At 44.0% G+C, this 25,030-nt stretch overlaps 2 protein-coding genes across 2 annotated transcripts in view; one reads left to right on the top strand and one right to left on the bottom strand.

Annotated features, from left to right (window-relative positions):
- The window catches only part of LOC114276226 (putative L-gulonolactone oxidase 6), a 73,400-nt gene that overhangs the window by 5,516 nt on the left and 42,854 nt on the right, over nucleotides 1-25,030 (top strand). Inside the window, exons 2-3 of the mRNA XM_028218006.2 lie at nucleotides 8,479-8,734; nucleotides 8,868-8,969. Coding sequence (XP_028073807.2) covers nucleotides 8,479-8,734; nucleotides 8,868-8,969 — 358 coding nt within the window. The remainder of the gene's footprint in view (nucleotides 1-8,478; nucleotides 8,735-8,867; nucleotides 8,970-25,030) is intronic.
- Nucleotides 17,679-19,217, bottom strand: LOC145820742 (uncharacterized). Its single transcript, XM_082917342.1, has 3 exons — nucleotides 18,738-19,217; nucleotides 18,282-18,656; nucleotides 17,679-17,723 (listed from the first exon to the last, which is right to left on the bottom strand). The coding sequence occupies exons 1-3, from the start codon at nucleotides 19,215-19,217 to the stop codon at nucleotides 17,679-17,681; spliced, it is 900 nt and encodes a 299-aa protein (XP_082773468.1).

Raw genomic sequence — 25,030 nt, 5'->3', positions numbered from 1 at the left:
GTCCTCGTCCGCAAACACAATGGCAAATGGCGACTCTGTGTCGATTACTCTGACCTGAACCGAGCTTGCCCCAAAGACAGCTACCTCCTTCCTCGCATAGATCTGCTGGTCGACGCCACGGCCGGTCATCAAATACTCAACTTCATGGATGCCTTCTCTGGGTACAACCAAATCCTGATGCACACATCTGATCGGGAACACACATCATTCATTACCGACCGAGGTACCTACCACTATTGTGTAATGCCGTTCGGATTGAAAAATACTAGGGCCACCTATCAACGGCTGGTTAATACCGTTTTCCATCACCAAATAGGCCGGAATATGGAAGTCTACGTCGACAACATGCTAGTCAAAAGCAAATATTCCTCCGATCACCTCACTGACCTACGAGAGACCTTCGCCACCTTGCGCAAGTACCAGATGAAGCTCAACCCAGAGAAGTGCGCCTTCGGCGTAGGATCTGGGAAGTTTTTGGGTTTTTTGGTCAATCAGCACGGCATTGAAGCTAACCCTGAGAAGATCAAGGCCTTGGTTGAGATGCAGTCCCCTAGGACGGTCAAAGAAGTTCAAAGACTCACCGGCCGAGTGGCGGCCCTCAACCGCTTCATTTCCCGCGCAACAGATAAGTGCCTACCATTCTTCAAAGTTCTTCGGCAGACTTTTAAATGGACAGCCGAATCCGAAGAGGCCTTCCAACAGTTAAAGCAATGCATGGCCAATCCTCCCATTCTTTCACAGGCAATCACGGGCGAGCCCCTTTTCCTCTACTTAGCAGTGTCGAGCACCGCAGTCAGTGCAGCTCTCCTCAGAGAAGATGGCTCAATCCAATGGCCGGTCTATTACATCAGTCGGGCCCTCAGGGGAGCGGAGCAGAACTACCCCTTATTAGAAAAACTGTCCTTGGCCTTGGTTATCGCCTCCAGACGACTCCGCCCATACTTTGAAGCCCACTCCATAGTGGTCCTCACCGACCAGCCCCTCAAAAAGGTCATGCAGCAACCAGAACTCTCAGGCAGACTAATGCAGTGGTCAGTAGAACTCAACCAGTTCGACATCTCCTACCGCTCTCGGACAGCAATCAAGGGGCAAGCTGTAGCTGACTTCATCCTGGAGTTCACCAATCCGGCCTCGACCACTACCCCACCACTCCCACCAACTCCAACAGAGCCAGAAGATCCCCATTCTTGGACTCTTAATGTCGACGGTTCGTCTCGCAAAGAAGGAAGTGGGGCCGACCTCATCCTCACCTCTCCCGAGGGCGGCTATTTCAAATGTGCCCTCCGTTTCTTGTTTGACGTAAACAATGGGGCCGAGTATGAGGCATTGATAACAGGACTCTGACTTCCCAAGGACATTGGGGTCAGCCACCTTCGAGTATTCAGCGACTCCCAGCTCGTCGTCGGTCAGATGACGGGGGACTTCGACGCTAAGGAAGACATAATGCGAGCTTACAGGGATATGGCACTCCCTCTCGCTCGCCTCTTCAATACCTTCCACATCAGGCACATACCTCGGGCGGAAAACTCCAGAGCAGATGAGATGGCTCAACTGGCCTTTGCTGACCATCCTAATCTCAGCCATGATGTCCGTCTCGAATAGCTACACCACCCGGCCATTTCACCCGACCTGCAAGCTGTACAGTTCATCCAAAACGAACCCATCCCTTGGGCATCCGACATTCTCCTATTCTTGACCACAGGGACACTCCCAGATGACCAATAGCAGGCAGCCAAAGTCTGATCCCGAGCATCCAATTACATCATTGTCGACGGTATATTGTACAAGCGCGGTTTTTCCCTGCCATATCTACGGTGCCTCAATCCAGCTCAAGCAACTTATGTAATGCAGGAGATCCATAAGGGAATTTGTGGTAATCATTCAGGCGGCAGATCCCTTGCCCACAAGATACTCCGTACTGGGTATTTTTGGCCAACTCTTAATCAGGATGCGACCGATTTCGTGCTCAAATGCGATAAATGTCAACGTTTCGCCAACATCCCCCATGCTCCTCCTACAGAGTTAATCACACTCTGCAGCCCTTATCCGTTTGCCAAATGGGGATCGACTTGGTTGGTCCACTTCCCACCGGTCGAGGCCAGACCAAGTTCGCGATTGTCGCCATTGATTACTTCACCAAGTGGGTCGATGCCGAACCCCTTGCCACAATCACCGAGCGGAACACCACCAGGTTTATCTGGCAATCGATCATTTGCCGATTTGGCATCCCTCAAGCCATCATCTCCGACAACGGCAAACAATTCGACAACGCGAAGTACAGAAAATTTTGTGCAGATCTCCAGATTCAACCATGCTTCTCTTCCTCCGGTCATCCCCAAGCAAATGGCCAAGTTGAGGTCACCAATCGTTCTCTTCTAAAAATCATCAAAACTAAGCTCGAAGCTGCTAAAGGCCTTTGGGCTGAGGAACTACCAAGTGTACTCTGGGCTTACCGAACCACTGCTCGCACTCCCACTGGGGAAACCCCCTTTCGCTTAACATATGGCGCGGAGGCGGTTATTTCTGTAGAAGTCGGTCTGCCCACCCCCAGGGTTTTACATCCGGATATCGCCTCAACCGAAGAGCTCCATCGAATAGACCTAGACCTCATCGAAGAGCTCAGAGAGACTGCTGCCGTCAGATTGGCTTCGTACCAGTAGAAAATGAGAACACACTACAACCGCAGAGTTCGACCACGAGAGTTCTCTATAGGCAACCTTGTCTTGAGAGAAGCGACTCTTGCCACAAAGAATCCAACTGAGGGCAAACTGGCAGCCAAATGGGAGGGACCCTAGGTTGTGAGAGCCCGACCACGACCAGGCACTTACCGACTTCAAGACATGGAAGGCCGAGACCTTCCCCATCCCTGGAATGCGGAACATTTGAAGCGTTATTATCAATGAGTTCACACTTTTGTATTGCCAACATTATTGTATTTCCCTCTTTAATACATAATGCAAATTCCGACTGAAGTTCTCAGCTTTTATAATTCAACTGTCTGTATGTCGCTCCCCTGACACTTTCACTTGCAGCACTTCAAAGCCCCAGCCAGACTGAGCACTTCAAAGCCTCGGCCAGACCGAGCACTCAAAGCCTCGGCCAGACCGAGCACTTCAAAGCCTCGGCCAGACCGAGCACTCAAAGCCTCAGCCAGACTGAGCACTTCAAAGCCTCGGCCAGACCGAGCACTCAAAGCCTCAACCAGACTGAGCACTTCAAAGCCTTAGCCAGTCTGAGCACTTCAAAGCCTCGGCCAGACCGAGCACTCAAAGCCTCCGCCAGACTGAGCACTTCAAAGCCTCAGCCAGACCGAGCACTCAAAGCCTCGACCAGACTGAGCACTCAAAGCCTCGACCAGACTGAGCACTTCGAAGCCTCAGCCAGACTGAGCACTTAAAAGTCTCAGCCAGACTGAGCACTTCAAAGCCTCAGCCAGTCTGAACACTTAGTCACATTTTGAAGCTTATTCACAATTCCAAGACCACGTTTTTACTTAGTTAGATTCCAAAGATGCTCTCATGTATTTCATTTACTAATCAGATTATCTCCCACCCCACCCAGTTTGTTTCTCCAATCTCTTCTCTACAAGTTTACAATTAACTGTTTAGTTATGATTTGCAACCTACTTTTCTGTCATCATCCATGGATTCTTCATCCGTACCTATTAAACTGGAAGCACTAACCCCATTCGAATATCATGTTCTACAATTTCATAATCCAATTTTTCAATAAACCACTATCATCCTTTCAATTTTCATACAAATCCAATCTCACTCTACAGGAAGGAACTTTTAACTCAACTTTGTATGAAATTTTTATTACACAATTTTTATGACCAGTTTTTATGACAAGACCTCATTCATTTTAGACAATACAGGCCAACACAGTCAATTGAAAACATAAACGAAATTTTATTCATTTACAATGTGTACACAAGTTCATTACAATAAAACAAAAAAAAAAAAAAAAAAACAAAAAGCAGGCACAGAGAGGGGCGCTCTTCATCTCCCTTGGTTATTCCTCCTCGCTGGATACAAGCTCTTCTTCTTCAATGCCCTCGTCCAAGGGGGTCTGGGCCACATCATCTTCACTAATCGTTACACTACTCAGGTCCAAGTCTGGGAACAGCTCTTCAGCTCTACGTTTGAACATCTTCCAACCGTTGTCCCAGAACTCAGCCATTTCGTGCTTGTAGAAGTCTGACTGCTGGAAGCTCTCAATAACCTCTGCCTCCTTCCTACCTCCAGCAGTCGTCCTTGATGGGCCCACCCCCCCAGATTCTTGACCAGCCAGATTCCTGGCGACTGCGGCATCTACTGCCATCTGAAACTCGGACGACCCTTTGTATTGCTCCATTGCTGCGACGCACAGATCGGGGTAGGCCGCCCTCTCAGAAGCCGCCTTCGCCTTCTCCTCGTCTAGCTCTCTCTGCAGGGCCCCCCTTTCAGCAACCGCCATTGCCCTTTCCTCTTCCATCCCCTTCCTTAGACCCTCCATCTCCGCTATCGCTCTCGCCTTCTCTGCTTCCAACCCCCTCACGAGCCTCCCCTTCTCCTCCTCTGCTTTAGCGTGCCCATCCTCCAACTCCTTCAACAGATCTCCAAATCTGGCATCTGCCTCATCTTTTTGCCTGACCAGCTCTTCATTGCTGCTCATGGCCTCTTCATGCCGCTCGACCGCAACGGCGCAGGCTCTTTCAGACTCCTCTAACTTTTTCTGTTTGCCAGCCAGTTGGAACTCGAGTGACACGACCTTACGGCGTGTGTCCTCCAGCTCCAACTTGACTGTTTGCAACTCAGCATGGGCAGTCTTCCAGTCGGCACTCTCCTTCTTCAACTTGGCCCACTAGGCCTTAGCCTCCTCTACTCTTAGCTTGGCAGCCCCTGCCTTCCTTAGCAGGGCCCCTGCCAAGGTGGTTACCTCCATTTGGGCGGAGCATAACCCCCTCAGCAGGTCAGCCTCATTGAAACCGGAGGCTGAGCGTAGAGCTGTCTCCTCCACAATCTTCACCAAGCGGTCTGCCCCCGCCCTGGCTGGCCCTTCTTCTCCCTCCAACCTTCCCGCTACCGCGCGAGCGTGATAGATTGCCGTGGCCAGACGGACCCCTTATTCCTGAGGTGCAGGGCCCCTTTGGGTCTGATCCCTCTCGCTCGGCTCAGCCTCAGTCAACCCAACTCCTACTTGCATCGTTGGGGCAGTCTCCACAACCTCCAATGTGGGGGTGACCCCCACCACCTCTGGGGTATCCTTGGCCACAGGGGCCTCCACCTCAGTTGGGGCCACCTTAGCCCTCTTGGCCCCAGACTCATCTGCAGCTCCCTCTGGGGCACTAATCTTCTTTTTCTTTTTCTTCTTCAGAGCCTCCCCCTCCTTTCTGGCCTGTTCTTTTACAGGATCTACTGGGGGCGGTCGTGGCTCAAAACTGCTTAAGTCCTTCCCCCTTAGCGGCCTTGGGCGCGGTCGGATCCTCTCCCGCGTGATCGGTTGAGGCGGTCAGTCTCCTCGCGTTTCCTTCAACTTCGTGGCTTTGGCAAGTATGGCCTGATCCTCTGCTTCCTGAACTTCTCTTCTCGCCTCCAATTCTTCTCGGTCGAGGTCCCCACCCCTCGGCTGCGATCCCAACCCTGCCTCAAACAATGCGGACGGTTGAACAAGCTCGTCCCATTTGGTCTTCTCTCTCTCTCTCCACTCCTTTACCCTTCTCACCCTCTCTTCCGCTGCCGCCCCCAGTCTTGACTCCATCGACCTAATGGGCACCTTCCAGATGGTGCGCACTCCCAATCCCCCATTGGCAGACACGTAGAGCCACTGTGGCCGCCACCCTTTGATCGATGTCGGCAGCCCCGCCACCAATCCCCTCCCCATCACTGCCTGTAGGGTGACCCACGTCTCTTGCTGCCCCGAAGCCTTATAACAAGAAAAGAACTCGTCTACCGCCATGGCTTCTCCTCCATTCGCCTTGGGCCACGCGCTAGCATAGGCCAGCAGAATCTTCCATGCATTGGGCATCAATTGGCCCGGCGCTACCTCCAGACGGTTCAGTACGTCAACCACCACTTGGGGCAGTGGCAACCTCAGCCCACCTTTTAGCGCCTCCTCGTAAAGGGAAAACTCCCCTGGCCTGGTATCAGACGGCCTTTCCCTTGATGTTGGCAGCAATAACTCCACCTCAGCTGGAATTTGGTATTTTTCCCTGATAGCCTCCAAATCTGCCGCAGTAATTGTGGATTTGTCAGCCTTAGTGTGCCACTGATCCGGCTCTACCTGGCTTATTGGCCTTGGAGCCAATATCAAGTCCGACGCCTGCGATTGTACCACCGGTTCCCCCACCCCCACCATTCGTGTCTCCGTCCTATATCGCGCTGCTAACTCCTCTGCATCATCGTCTCTCAGAGGGTCCACCCTCACATTCACCACTTCTTCTTGTGCCATTTCTAGGGTTTGCTTACGAATCACTTCTGACGCAGGAGCAAGGAAGTTGAGAAAATGTTGCACAAGTGTGTCATGTGCAATGAAGGAATTAGCACTTGGGTATTTCGAGTTTTTGTAAAAAGGTAGGTGAAACGAATTATACCAAAAACTCACGGTTTACCCGTATTCCATGGATCCACATTAATTTTCGCCCGTTTAAAAAATTTTCAACTCAAACCGTTAAAACCGCCTTTTCAAAACCCCCCATCGTGACCTATCGTTTCATTTATGCTCCAACGCTTCACTTCCCCCACGATATTGCCACGTGTATGGCCACGATGCACTGTCCCCTCCCCTTACCCTGTCCTTTCCATTTCACATCATCACATGGCACGCCCCCCCTTTTTTGAGCCCCAGGCCGTCCTGGTCGGCACGCCTCACGGTCGACCCTTCCCGCTCGGCCACCCTTACGGTCAGCTCCCCCCGCTCGGCCACCCTTGCGGTCGGCACGCCTAACGGTCGACCCCTCCCGCTCGGCCACCCTTGCGGTCGGTACGCCTCGCGGTTGGCACACCTAACGGTCGGCCTCTCCACTCGGTTCGCACTTCTCTTCTTTATTACTATTCCCTTCGTTGGACTAAAGCTGCACTCGGAAATGGGGGACTACTGACATGGATAAGCCCATAAGGCTTACAGCCCACAGCAAACAACCCCAAACCCATCGCTTGGGACCCATAGCATAACCCGGTTGGCAAAACCCAGGACAGCTGGAGGCCATCTGGGCATGGAGGGCCAATGACATTCAGGCACATGGCAGGTGAAACACAGGCCACATCAGCAGACAAAGATCTGCAGAGTTATTGCCACAACACATCACCATTAATGTAACCCATCACAGCATTTATTACGACAACACTTCCCCGTCAGAACAGAGACCCCTTACCCTGAACAAGGTAAGCTACGGCACAGGCTTTCGGCGGAAGAGGGCACGTCGCAAGGGACAGTGAAATGATTACCAAAGGATATAAGTAAGAATCGAAGACAAGAGGAAGGTTAAGCTTTTCTATCTCTCTCTCTCTCTATATATTTCCTTCTTCCTCTACTGATTTACTCGCCGGAGGGTTCACTGGGGGACTACCCCGTTCCCCTTTGGACTTGTTTGCAGATCATCTGGTGGAATCATCCGCCTAAATCGGAACTTGAAGAGCTTGGACCAGTCCGACCCATCCACCCAGGACGAACTGCATCCTCAACATACATCAAAGACAATCATCATTAGTTTAAGTATGAAACAAACAAGATAAAAGGAAAAATAATGATTATGTTTGTGAACACATAATTACAAGAAGTCACGCATAGGTTTAAAAAAATATAAATTTGTCATTCGTATGTATAAAACCTTTTGCTAAATAATCAAGTAATTAATACGCAAAATCTAGTTTTTTTTTTTTTTTTGTTTTTTTAATTTTAGTCTGACCCTTCTGTTCAGCCGATCAACTTAAATAAATAATAGATTTACTCAAACTTGGCCAAGCCTAGTAATAAATGAGAAAGGTTAGGGATCATGAAATTTTTTTTATAAAAATGATTATGAAAAATTTGTGACTCTTAGATTACCTTGATTAGTGTGTGATACTTTATTGTAAGTGTAATCTAAAAATCACAAATATTTCATGATCATTTTCATGAAATACTTTTCATGATACCTAACATTGTTGATAATAAATTTGTGAACAAAGAAAACAGTAATATTAAGTGCATAGAATTAAAACACAGAAAGAGTATAGAAAATATATCAACAATGCTATGTATCATGAAAAATCTTTCATGAAAATAATCATGAAAACTTTGTGACCCTTAGATTACATTTAGAATAAAACAACACACACTAATCAACGTAATCCAAAGATCATAACTCTTTCATAATCACTTTCATGAAAAAAATTTCATGATCCCTAACTTTTTTTTTTTTTTTTTTTTTTTTTTTTTTCAAATGTATTATGCTGTACAGCTAACATGATCATTGAACAATGGAACTAAAAAAAAGAAAACCCAACTTGTATGTAGGTGACTCTCAGACTGCAACCCATCTTCAAGCGATCTATCACCTTCTTAGAGAAGGATGATTCAGACTTGGGAGATCAAGTGGGTAGCTTCGGCAATCAACATGAGTTTGCAGACATGACATGGTATCCAAGCCAGAGAAAGGTGATCTACCGGATTGATGACCGAGTCTCCTCGAATGTCTCCGGCAATGGCCTCAATAATTTCACCCCATTCCGCTCCACTCTTTCAGCTGTACTGGCAGCATTAAGAACTGCAGGTTAGATTAGCTTAGATACACACGTACGACTAATAATGATCTCAATTTTGTTCTCTCTCTCTCTCTCTCTCTCTCTCTCTCTCTCTCTCTCTCTCTCTTTATATATATATGGATATGGTTTGTTGTTACACAGAGGAGGTACAAGAATTGAGAGGAGACGCTAATGGGAAGTGCATAGATGGAAAACTTGCCACATCAACTCTGAAGCTCACTGCCTATGGCTACACCAACAATGGTAATTGATTCATCTCTCAATCCCATGTTTCTTACTATGCCATGCACAAGAAAAGATGAAGCAATAATAAATAATAATAAATAAATAAAAATTGCATTCAGGAACTTGAAAAAAGCAAAAACAAGTTGAAAGATTAAATCTCATATGATTAAACTAGAATAGTCAGAAATTATGAGTCATTCGACAAGATATCATTAATATAGTTCTACCCAACCTATAAAAATCAACTTCTACATGATACAATGTAATTTATATATTCCCAATTAAATTGAGAAAAATAATTTAATATTATCATTTCAACGAACATCAACCTGGTTGGAATCTTGATATTTTTTTGTGATGCTTTTTGTACCCTCCGCTTTATTGATGTTCTGTAGCATACTTTGTATGTTTTTCATCAGTAAATCTTCTTTTTGCTGGACAAAAAACAAAAAACAAACATCAAGCAAATATTTATTCTTTTTTACAACTGTCTATGGCAAGTTTTATTTTTTAAAATTACTATATGATAACCTCATATTTATGTTATCTAACAAAATTTTATCGATATATATAACCAATCAGTCATTTATCAAACCATCACTTATTCAGTTATACAATCGATTTTTTATGAATGTTATTACAGAAAATTACAATTGTGACCAGTAGATCAAACCATCACTTATTCATTTATACAATCAATTTTTTACGAATGTTATTACAGAAAATTACAACTGTGACCAGTAGAATGTGATGGGGATTCAGCTTTCTTTATGTTTGATATGCAGTAGAATGACGGATATGATGGGCTTGCTTTCACATTTTTCTTTACTTTTGAAAAATCTAGAAATCCCCTATATATTGATTTGTGATTATGTATCAATTTTAAACAGTAAATAACAATTCCAATCAAACAATCAAGACATATCGACACAACGATTTTAATGTGAAAATATCACAATTGGAGTGTCTCCAATTGTGATAAAAAACCACAAGCAAAAGTCACAAAACAATCCACTAAGAAGACAAAAGGAATTACACAAGTGCACTCTCAATTACCTATCGAATCCACACCCGAATTGAACCGACTCCTATATGCCTCTTCCAGCCCCGTCTTCACCTCGGAATTGTCTTGCCCAACGTTGAATCCACAACGCCGATGTCGAATCACGACGATGAGCCACTTCGGAATTCACCAAAGCTTCAGGCCCAAATTCTACGAAATTCACCGAAGAACAACACTCTCTTTTGTATTGAACGAACAAACAATCCTTTGATGTTTACTTTTCAAACCAAATTTAAACTCAAACAAACATCAAAGAAACAGCAAAGTAGCTCCAGATATAAACTCTAATATCCAAGAAGAAGGTCTGAAAGCCGTAATCCTAAAAACAGATGAAACCATATATTTATAGAAAGCTGTGGGGACATATTTTCTGAATACCAACACGTGGCATGGTGACGCCGACGTGTCAGCCGAGGTGCCACGTGCCCTGGTAGTTAAGCCGAGGTAATCTCGGATAAGCCGAGGTCATCTCCGAAGATGTCGGAATCCGAAGATAAGGGACAAGAGTCCTGAAGCAAAGAGGGGACTTAATTAAGATAAGGATAAACCTCTTAGGGAGTTTATCTCTATCTCCTAAAGAGTCCAGAGTAAGTACTAAGATTGGGGTACACAGAAGTCATATTTCTAGTTGGACTTGGATTAAGTATATTATAAAAGAGAGGCACCCCCGTGGGTCTAAGGTATGTAATTCATACCTTGAGTATTCAGTTTAATACTTGATTATCCTTGAGAAACATACTGACTTGATCGTCGGAGTGCCCCCGGGTGGAAGAACCACCGCCGGAGCTTTTCCTTTCTGTTACAGGTTGTTGGAGCCATCTATTCTGCCGGTGCTTTGCTGTTGATCACTAAACGGGCAGTGTGGTCAGATTTTTACCCACACAATTTGGCGCCGTCTGTGGGAACGAAGGAAGAATAGATGGCCACTAACGGACAACAGGAAAATATTGGGGATGACGCTCCCACTGGGAGTGGCAGACCAATTGGCCTCGACATTGAAGGAGACAACCACAATTCAGAAGCCCGTGGCCAGGACCACAGGGAAAACGACGTAAACCTGGAAGGCGACACGTCAAAAAGAACAAACCAAGGAACGTACTACAATGAAGATAACCTCCAGATATGGAGGGACAGGTGCCTACGGAGGGATGAGGAAGTAAAAGAGTTGGCGGACAAGTTGGCAGACCTTCAGTCAGTCGTCAACTTCATGATGCAAAACAATGTAATGCAGCCACCATACCCACTGCAAGATACGCCGATACCAGCGACCAACACCCAAAAGGGCGGAAGAAAAACAATCCCCGAGGTTCCTCAGCATACCAGGAGCGGAAGGCACTCTCACCGGCCTTCCGGGGAAGTCGGGCGAGAAAAGCCGAGGCAAGAAGAGTCCCGAAGGACGCAACACATAAAGAATCCAGACCCCAAAGAACATCGACATGTTCAGGGGCAAATACTCCACTTTGACACAACCCATGAAGAAAGACCCAAACGGACCCACCTCGAGGCCGAAAGCAGTGTGCCAAAAAGATTAAAATCCAGAGACAGCCGAGCTCCAGGGAGGAGCAAGGAAGACCTAAGGGACTACCTCAAGAGGAGGCAACAGAATGGAGAAGCCGAGGTAAACTCCCCAGTGAAACCAAAGACAGCCTTCTCGGCGGAACTGGACAAATTTGAACCACCCAAAAGATTCAGTATGCCGAGGTTTCAAATCTATGACGGTAAATCAGATCCGAACTTTCATGTTGGGTTGTACCTAAATTCAATGGCACTATATAGCGGAAACGAGCCGTTGCTCTGCAAAGTATTCCCCTCGTCCTTTGGGGAAATTGCATCTGATTGGTTCCACAAGTTACCAAAAGGAAGTATAAAGACATGGGAAGGCTTGGCCGAGATGTTTGTGGCCAGATTCGTGACCAACAAGCTGCAACCCCTGAGGGTTGATGCTTTGATGGCTCTACGAATCACCAAAGAAGAAGGCCTCAGGGCCTATGCGAAGAGGTACTATGAGGTGTTCAACCGAATACCTGAATGCAACCAGGAAGTAGCAGTCGTATCCTTCAAGAACGGCCTGAAAGATGACTGCCCACTACGGAAGTCTTTGGCAAAAACATTGCCAAAAAGCATGGAAGAACTCATGGCAAGAATTGAGAAATACGCCAGGGCCGAGGAAGATACGTCGGGAAACAAAGAGGTGAAGCAAGAAAAGGGAAACGGCTCGCCAAAGCGAGGCCGAGTCAACAATGGACCCACCAGGCAAGAAATAGAATTAAGAAATAAACAGGCGGTAACCACGGTATTCCGGATCCCAATCCATAAAATCTTGGATCGGATTCGAAATCAACCATATTTCAAGGTTCCGGAAAGAGCACCAGGGGAATACATGGGAAGAAACGTCGGCAGACGTTGCGCCTACCACAATGAAGAAGGGCATCCAACTCAAGGTTGCAGAGCCTTAAAAGCACACTTGGAGGACCTAGTAAGGCAAGGCCTCCTGAGGGACCTGGTCGATGAGGCCAGAACAAGGGAATAACAGGCAAGGTTGCCTCAAGCACCAGCAGCACCCCCTCCCCCAGCATAGCTACCACAGGCAGGAGAACCAAGGGTGGTCAATGTGATCCACTCAAGGGTCAACGAAAACGAAGTCAGAGGAGAAACCCAGAGGGTAAGACATCTACAGCATATCTACCAAGTGGGGGACAAGAGACATCGGCCAGAAGAATGCCAAGGGCCAATGATAGCCTTTACCGAAGCCGACCTAGAATTGGTCCAACATCCGCATAATGATGCCTTGGTAGTATCCCTCCAGGTTGGGGAGTGCCAAGTAAAACGCATCCTAATAGACCAAGGCAGCTCCTGTGATATCATGTACGTCAGATGTTACAAAGAGCTAGGCCTTCACCCCGATGACCTAGAGCAATCCAGCGGCCCGATGGTCGGCTTTAATGGAACGCCGACATGGCCACTGGGTGCAACAAGCTTGGAGGTACAAGCCGGCACTAAGAAGATCAGGACAGAATTCCTGGTCATTGACACACCTTCACCATACAACATCATCCTTGGAAGACCGTGGTTGCATGCAATGGGGGCAGTTCCCTCGACGTTGCATCAACTACTCCGGTTCCCAACAGAGCATGGGATTGAAGAAGTCAGAGGGGACCAACTACAAGCCAAAAATTGCTCCATGGCAGCAATAAAGTCCACCTGTAGTATACGGGAGCCAAAGAAAGCAGAAGTTGAAGATGAGGACGTAGAAGTCCTGGAAGATGTTGGGAAAGAACCAGCCGAGAAAAGCGAAGAGGCGCTAAAGAAAATCCTCATCCAGGAGGGCGACGAAGAACGATTTTTTCTTCTCGGCTCCGGCTTAGCCAGAGAAGAGGAAAAGGAACTGGAAGATTTTTTAAGGGCAAACATAGAGGCGTTCGCCTGGACACCCTATGAAATGCCTGGCATTGACCCCGAGGTCACTTGCCACAGTCTGAACGTCGACAGATCGGCAAAACCAGTGATTCAACGAGCCAGAAGGCCGACGTTATTGCACGTCGAAGCAGTGGAAGAGGAGGTAGACAGACTCCTCGAAGCCAGGGCCATCCGAGAAGTTCAGTACCCGACATGGCTGTCCAACACAGTAGTAGTAAAAAAGAAGAATGGCAAGTGGAGGGTTTGTGTAGATTTCACCAGCCTCAACAAGGCTTGCCCAAAAGACAGCTTTCCTCTACCCAAAATCGACCAACTGGTAGACGCCACCTCGGGACATGAAAGGATGAGTTTTTTAGATGCGTACAGAGGGTACCACCAGATTGCTATGTACCCTCCAGATGAGGAGAAAACCGCGTTCATCACCCCGAAAGGCCTGTACTGTTACAGGGTAATGCCTTTCGGGCTGAAAAACGCAGGAGCAACCTATCAGAGGTTAGTGACAAAGATGTTTAAACACCTGATTGGCAAAACGGTGGAAGTTTACATCGATGACATGGTCGTAAAGAGCAAGAAATCAGAAGGTCATCTTGCCGACCTAAAAGAAGTCTTTGACATACTCAAACGATATCGGCTCCGACTCAACGCCTCGAAGTGTGCCTTCGGAGTTGGGTCAGGTAAATTTCTAGGGTACCTGGTAACAAGAAAGGGCATTGAAGCCAGCCCAGACCAAATCAAGGCCATCCTGGAACTACAGAGTCCAACATCGGCAAAGCAAGTTCAAGTGCTCACTGGAAGGGCCGCAGCCCTGAACCGATTCATCAGCAGAAGCTCAGACAAGTGCAGACCCTTCTTTAACCTGGTGAAAAAAGCCACAGACTTCCTGTGGACGGAAGAATGTGAAGCTGCCTTAGCCGACCTGAAAAAGTACCTGACCACAACCCCAGTCCTTTCTAACCCAGTCCCAGGGGAGGAATTATTTTTATACTTAGCAGTCTCTGAGCACGCAGTCAGTGCAGTGCTAATCCGAGAGGAAAAATGGGAGCAGAAGGCTGTCTATTATGTAAGCAAGACTTTGGCTAACGCGGAAACAAGGTACCTTCCACTGGAAAAATTAATGCTAGCCTTGGTAATGGCCTCAAAGAAATTGAGCCATTACTTTCAGGCACACAAGATTGTGATTCTAACAGAGCACCCATTGAAGTCCTTATTACATCAAGGAGACTTAACAGGAAGGATAGCAAAATGGGCAGTAACACTGGGCCAGTTTGACCTGGAATTCAGGCCAAGAACAGCAATAAAAGGCCAAGTTTTGGCCGACTTCGTCGCAGAACTCACACCTGAAGCCATCACACCTCAGGCTCCGTCGAGCCGAGATAAGCATCACCCCGACAAACAAAAAGAAACCCAGTCAAAGACAAAACAGCAAGAGAAAGAAAAATTCAGACCATGCAGCATCTACATCGGCGATTCATTCAGACTATTTGTCGATGGAAGTTCAAACCGCCAGGGAGCAGGAGCAGGAGTACTGCTGATATCTCCAGATGGAGAAATTGTAGAACAGTCCATCCGGCTGGGGTTCAAAGCCTCCAATAATGAAGCGGAATATGAGGCATTAATTGCAGGACTAAAGCTAGCAGCAGCAGCAGCAGAGGCAGACGAGGTAATTGTTTTTTGTGATTCACAATTAATTGTTAACCAGTCAACAGGAGAATTTGCAGCCAGATACGAAAGAATGTTGGCATATGCAAAGGAAGTCATCCGACTGGCGGCCCTATTCCAGAACTGCAGATTACTCCAAGTAAGCCGAGATGACAACACCCACGCCGACGCGTTAGCCAACCTGGCCAGCTCAATTCAAACTGGAAAAACAAGGACAATTATGATCGACTACATGTCGGCCCCGAGCATAGATAAACAGAACATCGAACAAGAAGCAATGTGCGTGGGCTTTGGACCAAGTTGGATGGATGCAATCATTGCATTCCTAAAAGAGGGGAAGCTGCCAGCAGACCATAAAGAAGCACATAAAATTAGGCTGAAATCGGCCAGATTCAGTCTAACAGCGGAAGGCCATCTCTACAGGAGGTCCTTCACTGGACCACTTTTAAGGTGCGTACACCCTTTACAGGTTGAAGATTTTCTTTATGAGATTCATGAAGGAATTTGCGGAAGCCATACTGGGGGCAGATCGTTAGCCCATAGGGCCATTACCCAAGGGTATTGGTGGCCCTACATGCAAAAGGATGCCGAAGCCTATGTAAAGAAGTGTGAGCAATGTCAAAAGTTTGCACCTCTGATACATCAGCCAGCTGCCGACCTAAACCCAGTATCCAGCCCTTGGCCGTTTGCCCAATGGGGCATGGATCTGGTTGGACAACTCCCCCAGGCAACTGGGCAGAGAAAATACTTGTTGGTAGCAACAGACTACTTCACAAAATGGATAGAGGCAGAACCTCTTGCCAAAATCCGAGATGTGGATGTCAAGAATTTTATTTGGAAAAACATAATCACCAGATTTGGGATTCCAAGAGCTATAGTTGCCGACAACGGAACACAATTCGACAGCAAACTCATCAAAAACTTTTGTGCAAAATTCAAGATCAAGAATTATTTCTCAACACCAAGTTTTCCTCAAAGTAATGGGCAAGCAGAGGCGTCCAACAAAGTAATCCTGGATGGAATAAAGAAGAGGCTCCAGGCAGCAAAAGGAAAGTGGGTGGACGAGCTACCCAACGTACTTTGGGCATATCGGACTACGCCGAGAAGATCAACAGGAGAATCCCCCTTTGCCATGGCCTATGGCACAGAAGCAGTCATCCCATTAGAGATCGGCATCCCAGGGATCAGAACCCAGGGAGTAGAGAATGGCACCAATGACATACTCTTAGCCCGAGACCTGGATCTACTAGAAGAACGAAGAGAGAAGGCTGCAATTCAGCTTGCAGTATACCAGCAACAGCTTGCCAGAGCTTACAACAAGAAAGTTAATCCAAGGGATTTTCAAGTCGGCGACTTAGTCCTAAGAAAAGTCGTCGGGAACAAGAAGGATCCCAGGGAGGGCAAGCTTGGCCCAAACTGGGAAGGACCCTACAGAGTTACTTCAGTATTAGGCAATGGAGCATATCGGCTTGAAGACAACGAGGGCAAAGCATTGCCCAGACCTTGGAATACTTGTAATTTGAAATTTTTCTATCATTAGAAAAACATCATTGTTTGGCCAATGCTATCAATAAAATCTTTTCAGAATCCTTTCAATATGATCGATTGATAAAGTTATGCATGGATGTTTTTGAAGGCATATCAAACTCAAAGTTAAGCCGATGTTATTCCTTGATCCACTTGTTGAAATTTGTAGCAATTTACAAGTTGGAATCAAGCTGATTCCTTATCTTCACTTGTTGAAATTTGTAGCAATTTACAAGTTGAAGATAAGCCGATGTTATTCCTTGATCCACTTGTTGAAATTTGTAGCAATTTACAAGTTGGAATCAAGCTGATTCCTTATCTTCACTTGTTGAAATTTGTAGCAATTTACAAGTTGAAGATAAGCCGATGTTATTCCTTGATCCACTTGTTGAAATTTGTAGCAATTTACAAGTTGGAATCAAGCTGATTCCTTATCTTCACTTGTTGAAATTTGTAGCAATTTACAAGTTGAAGATAAGCCGATGTTATTACTTAATTCACTTGTTGAAATTTGTAGCAATTTACAAGTTGGAATTAAGCTGATTCCTTATCTTCACTTGTTGAAATTTGTAGCAATTTACAAGTCGAAGATAGGCCGAGGTTATTGCTTAAGTTTTCATAGCAATATGTGGGTTGTTTAAACCCTAGAGAAGATGCTTAACACTTGTTGAAATTTGTAGCAATTTACAAGTTTATGTTAAGCCGACGTATGATCACCCACTAAGGTATACAGAAAATTAACGGGTTGAAGCAAAGGTTAAGTATATTGTTTAGACGCTTGTTGAAATTTGTAGCAATTTACAAGTAGATTAGAACGAAATCATTATTTAAATACTTGTTGAAAACTTGAAAAAAAAAAAAAGATGGCAAAAGTATACATTGAGTAGTATATGTTTTGTGCTTATCAAAATTTATACAAGGTTTGCAGGTCAGTATCTTGCCGAAGTAAAAGCTTTGCAGTTATACCCGAGGTATGTAACCCCGAGAAGATTGCACAAAGAAAGCAGAAAGCAAGCAAAAATTTCTAAGTATAGAACTACGCAGAAGCAAACAACAGAACATCATAAGATTGACATATCCATAGCAAGAACAATTGCAAATACATACTGAAAAAGGCACATCGGCCATAAGAAGGAATATACATTGTCCGGGAATTGAAAGAAAAAACAAAGTCCAAAATCCAGAGAAGAAAGAAGGGAAAATCAAGACTCTTGAACATCAGCAGCAGCAGGAACTGGAACCTCGGATGATTCAGCCGGAATCTCCTCGGCCACCTTCTCCGCTTGTATTTCGGCATCTATCTCTGCCAAAGTTGTGTCAAGACTTCTTTCAGTCAGAAGGAGGTCAGATGATAGACACCCTGGAACAGACTCCTTGGACACTTCCTCAGCATCATCACCCCCCTCATCTTGAGTTAAGTCCATAACCAGTTCAGCGGGAGGAGGGGACTTGACTTCGGCAGCATTCTTGGGTTTTCTCACCAAGGCCTCACCATCATCATTTTCTTCATCTTCCTCCTCGGCCTTGGACTCTGACTCACCAGCAGGAGGAGGTGGAGGAAATGGTAACGGAATAGCATCGGCCTGACGCAATGGCGAGTCAGCAGGAAGGTCAAGCTTCTTTATCAAGGACATCCAACCAAGGGAAAATCCCCTGTTGCATGCCTGCCTGACTTGAAGTTTGTAGTCTTCTGCAACGTCGGCCATACCTTGAGCATAGGCCTTTTCATCGGCCTCTTTGATTTCGGCCTCCTTGGTGGCCAGCGCTTGTTGAAGTTCTTTTTGCGCTTGGACCTTCTGAGCCTCGGCCTCCCTTTTCTCGGCTTCAGCTACTTTTTTAACGGCTTCAGCAGCTTCGGCCTTTTCAAGAGCTAAGGTTTGGTTCTTCGTTGCAGCCTCGGCTTGATCTTCTAGTTTTTTCATTTTTACTTCAAGGGCCCTTAATTCTCTCTTCATTGAAGTTGCTTCCCTCTTCATATCAACCAATCTTTGACGATTCTCAAAGGATTGCATTGAAAATGAATGGGCATGTTGGATAGCCTGAATGAAAACAGAAGTATCAGCAAATTTTCTCAGAAAGAAAAAGAAGGAAGAAACATAAATACAAACAGAAATACTTACTTGAGCAGAGTGTTGGAGCATAAGAGCATAATTTTCATACTCACTAAAACTGGCATTTCGCTCCAAGTCATTCGGTAGGAGGAGAGCAGTGCTAAGAGCGACAGCAACATTAATGTCGTCAGCACTCTCGCTAGCCATAATGGGCCTGTCCTCCAGAGATAGATCAGGGGCCCATGGGACGTCGGGCTTCTTTGAAGCCGAGGTCGTCGCAGACGATGACCTTGGCCGCTTTGTTTGTGTAGACCCTGAGGGTTGACCCTCAGCAGATCTCTTGGTGGAGACAGAGGCTGATTTCTTGCTTTCTGCCAGCTTTGAAATAGGCACAGTATCTTCAGCTTCGGCATCTGTAGCCTTGGCCTTAGGCTGAGCCCTTTTTACTCTCTTTTGTTTGGGTGGGAGCATTGTTTGCGCTGGTGCGGCTTCGGCGTCAGTTGGAATGTCGGCAAGAAGATCTTGGATGACAGGCTTTGAACGAACCATTTCGGCTGTTTTTACAAGCTTTCTTCGGCGTCTACGTTCGGGAATTGGAATTAAGTAGGGGGCCGAAGTTGATGGAAGATCGGCTGGGGCAGATGTGGATTCTTGATCCGTTCGGGATGTAGAAGCAGTTAAGGTTGTGGCTGTAGGTGGAGAAAGGCTCTTTTTCCTTTTTCTTGGGACGTCGGGTAAGGTGGATTTGTATGTAGGGATGAAGTTTAGTAATACTGGGGCTTTTCGTTTATGGATTGGGAGGCCAAGAAGTGTTTTCAGATCTGTTCCTAGGAAGAAGGATTGACGAAAATTTTTCGGTGGTTGATGAAGATCTGCAAAGAATCAGACGTCAGAAATAAAGTATTAAAATCTTAAGTAAAAACAACTAAGTGTTGACTCAGGGCTCTTACTCTTGCCCTCTGTAAGTGTTCGAGGAAGAGGGTAGAGGTGGACATCTTCATCTGGGCCAAATTCCCAATTTCCAGAGGCAATAAGAAAGTCATCTCCAGCCCCCTTGTTGGAGTCTGGAAGGTCGGCTATAATCTTGTACTGAGTGGATCTCGGCTTAAGGTAATAGACAAAACCCCTATCCTTCAGATCGAGAGGACACATGGTATAACAATATTGAAGGTCGGCTAGGGTGATTCTAAGGTTTTCTTGCCTAGCTAAGGCAATAATACCGTTAATTACCCTATAGGAGTTGATAGTGAGTTGCATAGGGTTCAGCCTATAGAAATGGAGAACTTGACGAAAGAGGGGATCGAGTGGAAGCCGAAGTCCACATTCGGTAAAAGCAACTATTGGAAAGGGCATTGTATGATCTGTGGGCACGATGGTATCATTATCCCCAGCCAATTTAAGATGAACATCGGCTGGGATAGAGAATTCTTGTCTAAAGTATTCAAGTTTTGTTGGGGTATTCACCCTATGCCTCCACATACCCATTATGTTGGCTTAAACTAAGAGGAATCTGTCTGAAAAGATGGGCGTTTTTCAAGTTTCCCTAAAGATTAAGGGTTCTACAGACAAATCCCAAATCTATGAACTATGAAGATAAAGATCGAGGGCACAGATCTGGGACAGATACAAAAAAGAAGAAAACAAAGACGAAGTTTCAGATTCAAGAACAGAGGTATAGTTCTCAGAAGCAGTGGAGATACAGAAACAAATCAAGAAACAGCAGCAAAGAGAATGATGGAAAAGCATAGAAGCTCAAAGTATAGCCACAAATTCAAGAGACAAATAAATCCCAGACCTCGAACAAAATCAGTAATGGCAGTAGACAGACAAAAGCACATAAAGAGAATTGAAGAATTAAAAGAAAGGGTCTTACCAGAACAAATGAAGCCAAGGCAGTGCTCACCAAACCCAGAAACCAGTTGCAACAACAAAGAGGGCTTTTGCAAGAATGAAGGATCAAAAGCAGTTCCAGGAGAAAGTTTGAAGCAATGGCGGATTCGAAGAAGAAAAAGCTTTCAGAAAGAGAGAGAACGAGAAGACAGAATGAAAAAAGTGAAGGAAAAGAAGAGGCAAAAAAGAGTTTTGTCAAAAATTTGAAACGGCGGCAAAAATAGGGCAATTATTGCGCCTAGAGCAACGCATGCGTCAGACGGCGCAGACGAACGAACAGACAGCTTCAGGCGCGTCACTGACACGCTCCAATAAAGACGAAACACGTAAAAGAAACAGTTGGATATGCATGACAGCTCATGCGCGTAGGGGAGTACGACCGAAGCCTCGTTCTCCGAAGAGAACACGTCGGCTGAAAGAAGATAATCTTGGCAAAACAGTTTTTTTGAACCATTGCTCAGAAAAGAAGTGACAAAATTTCGAACAGTGTAGGTTCCATCACCTCAGAATGCCGAGGTAATGGAACCTAGGGGGCAGTTGTGGGGACATATTTTCTGAATACCAACACGTGGCATGGTGACGCCGACGTGTCAGCCGAGGTGCCACGTGCCCTGGTAGTTAAGCCGAGGTAATCTCGGATAAGCCGAGGTCATCTCCGAAGATGTCGGAATCCGAAGATAAGGGACAAGAGTCCTGAAGCAAAGAGGGGACTTAATTAAGATAAGGATAAACCTCTTAGGGAGTTTATCTCTATCTCCTAAAGAGTCCAGAGTAAGTACTAAGATTGGGGTACACAGAAGTCATATTTCTAGTTGGACTTGGATTAAGTATATTATAAAAGAGAGGCACCCCCGTGGGTCTAAGGTATGTAATTCATACCTTGAGTATTCAGTTTAATACTTGATTATCCTTGAGAAACATACTGACTTGATCGTCGGAGTGCCTCCGGGTGGAAGAACCACCGCCGGAGCTTTTCCTTTCTGTTACAGGTTGTTGGAGCCATCTATTCTGCCGGTGCTTTGCTGCTGATCACTAAACGGGCAGTGTGGTCAGATTTTTACCCACACAAAAGCTAATCCGCGATCTCCGCTTGAGCGCAAGAATGACCGCTCGAGCGGACTGACGCTCCAGCGCAGGAAAGGCTGCTTGAGTAGAAAAATACAGCTTCCAATACTTTTGCAAGCAATCAAACTTCTGGAACCAAAAATTCTCCACTCGAGCGCACAAATGGCCACTCGAGTAGACAAACAACTTCGAATATTGCATTTTTGCTGTTTACTTCGAGGGCGCTGCCCCTCAACCTCGCCTGGGTGCTGCACCGGAGCCGCCAAGGGGTGCTGTTCTCTGGACCCCCGTGAGCTTAGCGGGCAGCTCGATCCCTGACATAGTCAGCGAAGTGGCAGACATGAAAGAATTAATATCACTAACTTCTCTGCAAGACACAATTCGGGTTGGATTTGCATCTAAAAACTCATAACCTCACTGAAATAAAAGAACAAATAAAATTACAACTGAAAGGGATTTTGTCAAACGAGATTGTTAAGAATAAAACCTAACAACTTTAAAAGACAACATGGAGCTATATATTCTACCGATTTCCTAAACATGGGAATCATCACTAAGGCTATGTTTTGTTTAAAAATTTGTGAAGAAATTTGGAAAAAAAAAAATACATATATATATATATATATATATATATATATATATATATATATGTGTGTGTGTATGTGTGTGTGTGTATGAAATTATGTAAAATGTAAGTATATTTTATTCACATTTCACTTACTTTTTTTTCTTTTCTTTTTTTAAATTTCTTCCCAAGTCCTTAAATCAAACACAACTTAAGGGAAAAGTTTATGCAATTAGAAAAATTATCAAAAAAATTATTTAAAATTTCAAATTAAAAGTGTAGTTTCAAAATTTTTGTTGTGTGGTTACATTATGAGTCTTGGCCTTAAATTTTAATTTCTACTCTCATGTATTTTGAAGTATGTTTCGCTTTTTTTGATTTTTTATGTGCATTATTAACCGGTGAGTCTTTTTTAATGAGTATGTAGAATTGATGTACTTGTAGCTTTGTAGGTGACCAAATCTTCTTCCAACACCCCTCTTCATCATATAAATTAAAATCTGATAGTAAGAAAGTAGAAGTCAAAATATCTCTCTCAATTTTCAGATAATTAATTATTTTAGTTTATTTAAACTATTTTTTATCTAATAAATTATACGTAAAAATTATACCAATCAACTTGACACAGACTCTTAAAACAAATAAATTAAATAAAAATAAAAAAAAATTATAAATAACTTAGATAAATTACATCAATACTCGTGAAAAAAAACATGGTCTGCAAGACACAAACATGAAAAATTGACGCAAAGAGTGTGGTCTCATACTTTAAAAAAACTCGTGGTATATGCTTAGGTTAATTAGCTGGCATGCCACGTTCACTAACTAAGCACAAACACAGCTGTATCGCTCTTGTTATCTCCTTTTTGACTTTGCAAACCATTGCGTGTCACCCTGTTACTAGGTTTTTCAACTCGGTTTTATCAGAAAATATTATACGACTTGACTTTATAAAATCTATCTAGTATCCTTTAGAATAATACTTGGGATCTTCTTTTGGGGATCACCCCCTCACCCCATTTGTCACGTGGCGGGTGGTGATTGGAGGAGCAGGAAAAAAAAGAAAAAGAAAAAGAAAATGTAACCAATGAGAGAGAGAGGGGGTCAAAGGGGGTGAGAGGAAAGAGCAAGGATCCTCTAGAGTAATTTTTTCCTAAAGTTTCCTAAAGTGTTACATTGTGTGGTTGAGATTTGTGGCAAGTCACATCAATTTTTTTGATGTGACTTGCCACAAATCTCAACCACACAATGTAGCACTCTAAGAAACTTTAGAGAAATTTCACTCTAGAGGATCCTTGGTGGAGAGGAAAAGGGGGATGAATCATTATTGTATCCTTTATCATACTTTTTGACTTTGGAAACCATTGCGTGTCATCTCTGTTGCTAGGTTTTTCAATGCTGTTTTATCAGAAAACTAGTGTATGCCCTGTGAATAATTTTGGAATTAAAACATAATTATAATTTATATTCTTCTTAATAAATTTTTAATAATTTTACTTGTATGACACACTCTATATAACTCAATTAAAAATATTAACTCCCCCTAACCTTAATGCAAATTAAAGAATAAACATATAAAATTTATAATGTTCAGTAATATTGCAAATGAAAATAGTAAAGTGTAAAGTAAAAAAAATATAAATCTATAACTCGTGCCTAAAAGCACTCTCAACAATTTTTTTGATACCTCACCGTAGAAAATTCAATTAAAATAAATCAATTCAGAATGACAACAATTTCGTTGCGCTATAGAACTCAATTATTAAAAAAATTAATTCAAAATGACATACTTCACGCATAAGAGGAATGGTGAATGAACATTTTAATACAAAAGAATAATCATTATAGCTTATTAAAAACAAAAAAACTAATCATCTAGTCAAGAATGAAAGACCAACCATTAACACACACAGAAAAAAGCAACACAACCACAATGTTTCTAATGCTGATTAATCACCTGTAACAAAATCATTCAAACCCTTGAATTCGACTTTAAAAAATTAGCTAAAAAAAATCATAACAGGAAAACTCATTCAAAATATTTATGAAAAACAAGAAACCCAATAATTATGGATTAAGAGGAATTGAACATAAAAAAATTTCTAACATAACTCTTCTTAATAAAAACACCAGTGTCTTTCCCAATTTACCTACAATTATCAAACTAAATACCAGCAATTATCACATTCACACTTGAACAATTTTTTCGTGATCAAAATACATGATTCCTCATAGAAGGCTTAAAAAAATCATTTAAAAAAATTACCATTAAAAAAAATATAACACTTGAAAAAATCCAAACAATCCAAACTGACTATTGCCGACAAAAGCTAAGAGGCAAAACAAACTATTGTTTTAAAGGCTTAAAAAAAATCATTTAAAAAAAATTATCATTAAAAAAATGTAATACTTGAGAAAATCCAAACTGCTATTCCCAATAAAAGCTAAGAGGCAAAACAAACTATTAAACTAAAAATATAGGACACCTAGTCAAGGTTTCTCACCTTTATAAGTATGAAGGTGTACTGTAGATAACCAGTTTACTTCCTTCAAAAAAATTGCCTTGAGTTGTAATGGAGTATCATAGAACTAAATAGGAAGAGCAATATGAAGTCCTGCACTTCCTTTGATGTAGTGTTAAAAAAAAAGGACAATGCTTCCAAATACCTTTGAGAATTACCAAATGCATCCATTACTACAATCTGTGAATTTGTATTATAAAAGATTGGTTCAATTCCTTCGACTTCCCTCTAAAAAACCTTTGCAGTTTGTTCACATAAAGCCATATAAGAAATCATATAATTAAGCATGTTAAATAAATACGCATTGAAGAAAAAGTTAA

This window comes from Camellia sinensis, chromosome 2, assembly GCF_055761805.1.
Source record: "Camellia sinensis isolate YWXY chromosome 2, ASM5576180v1, whole genome shotgun sequence".
Classification (NCBI taxonomy): Eukaryota; Viridiplantae; Streptophyta; class Magnoliopsida; order Ericales; family Theaceae; genus Camellia; species Camellia sinensis.
This window is presented reverse-complemented; position numbering and strand designations above follow the sequence as displayed.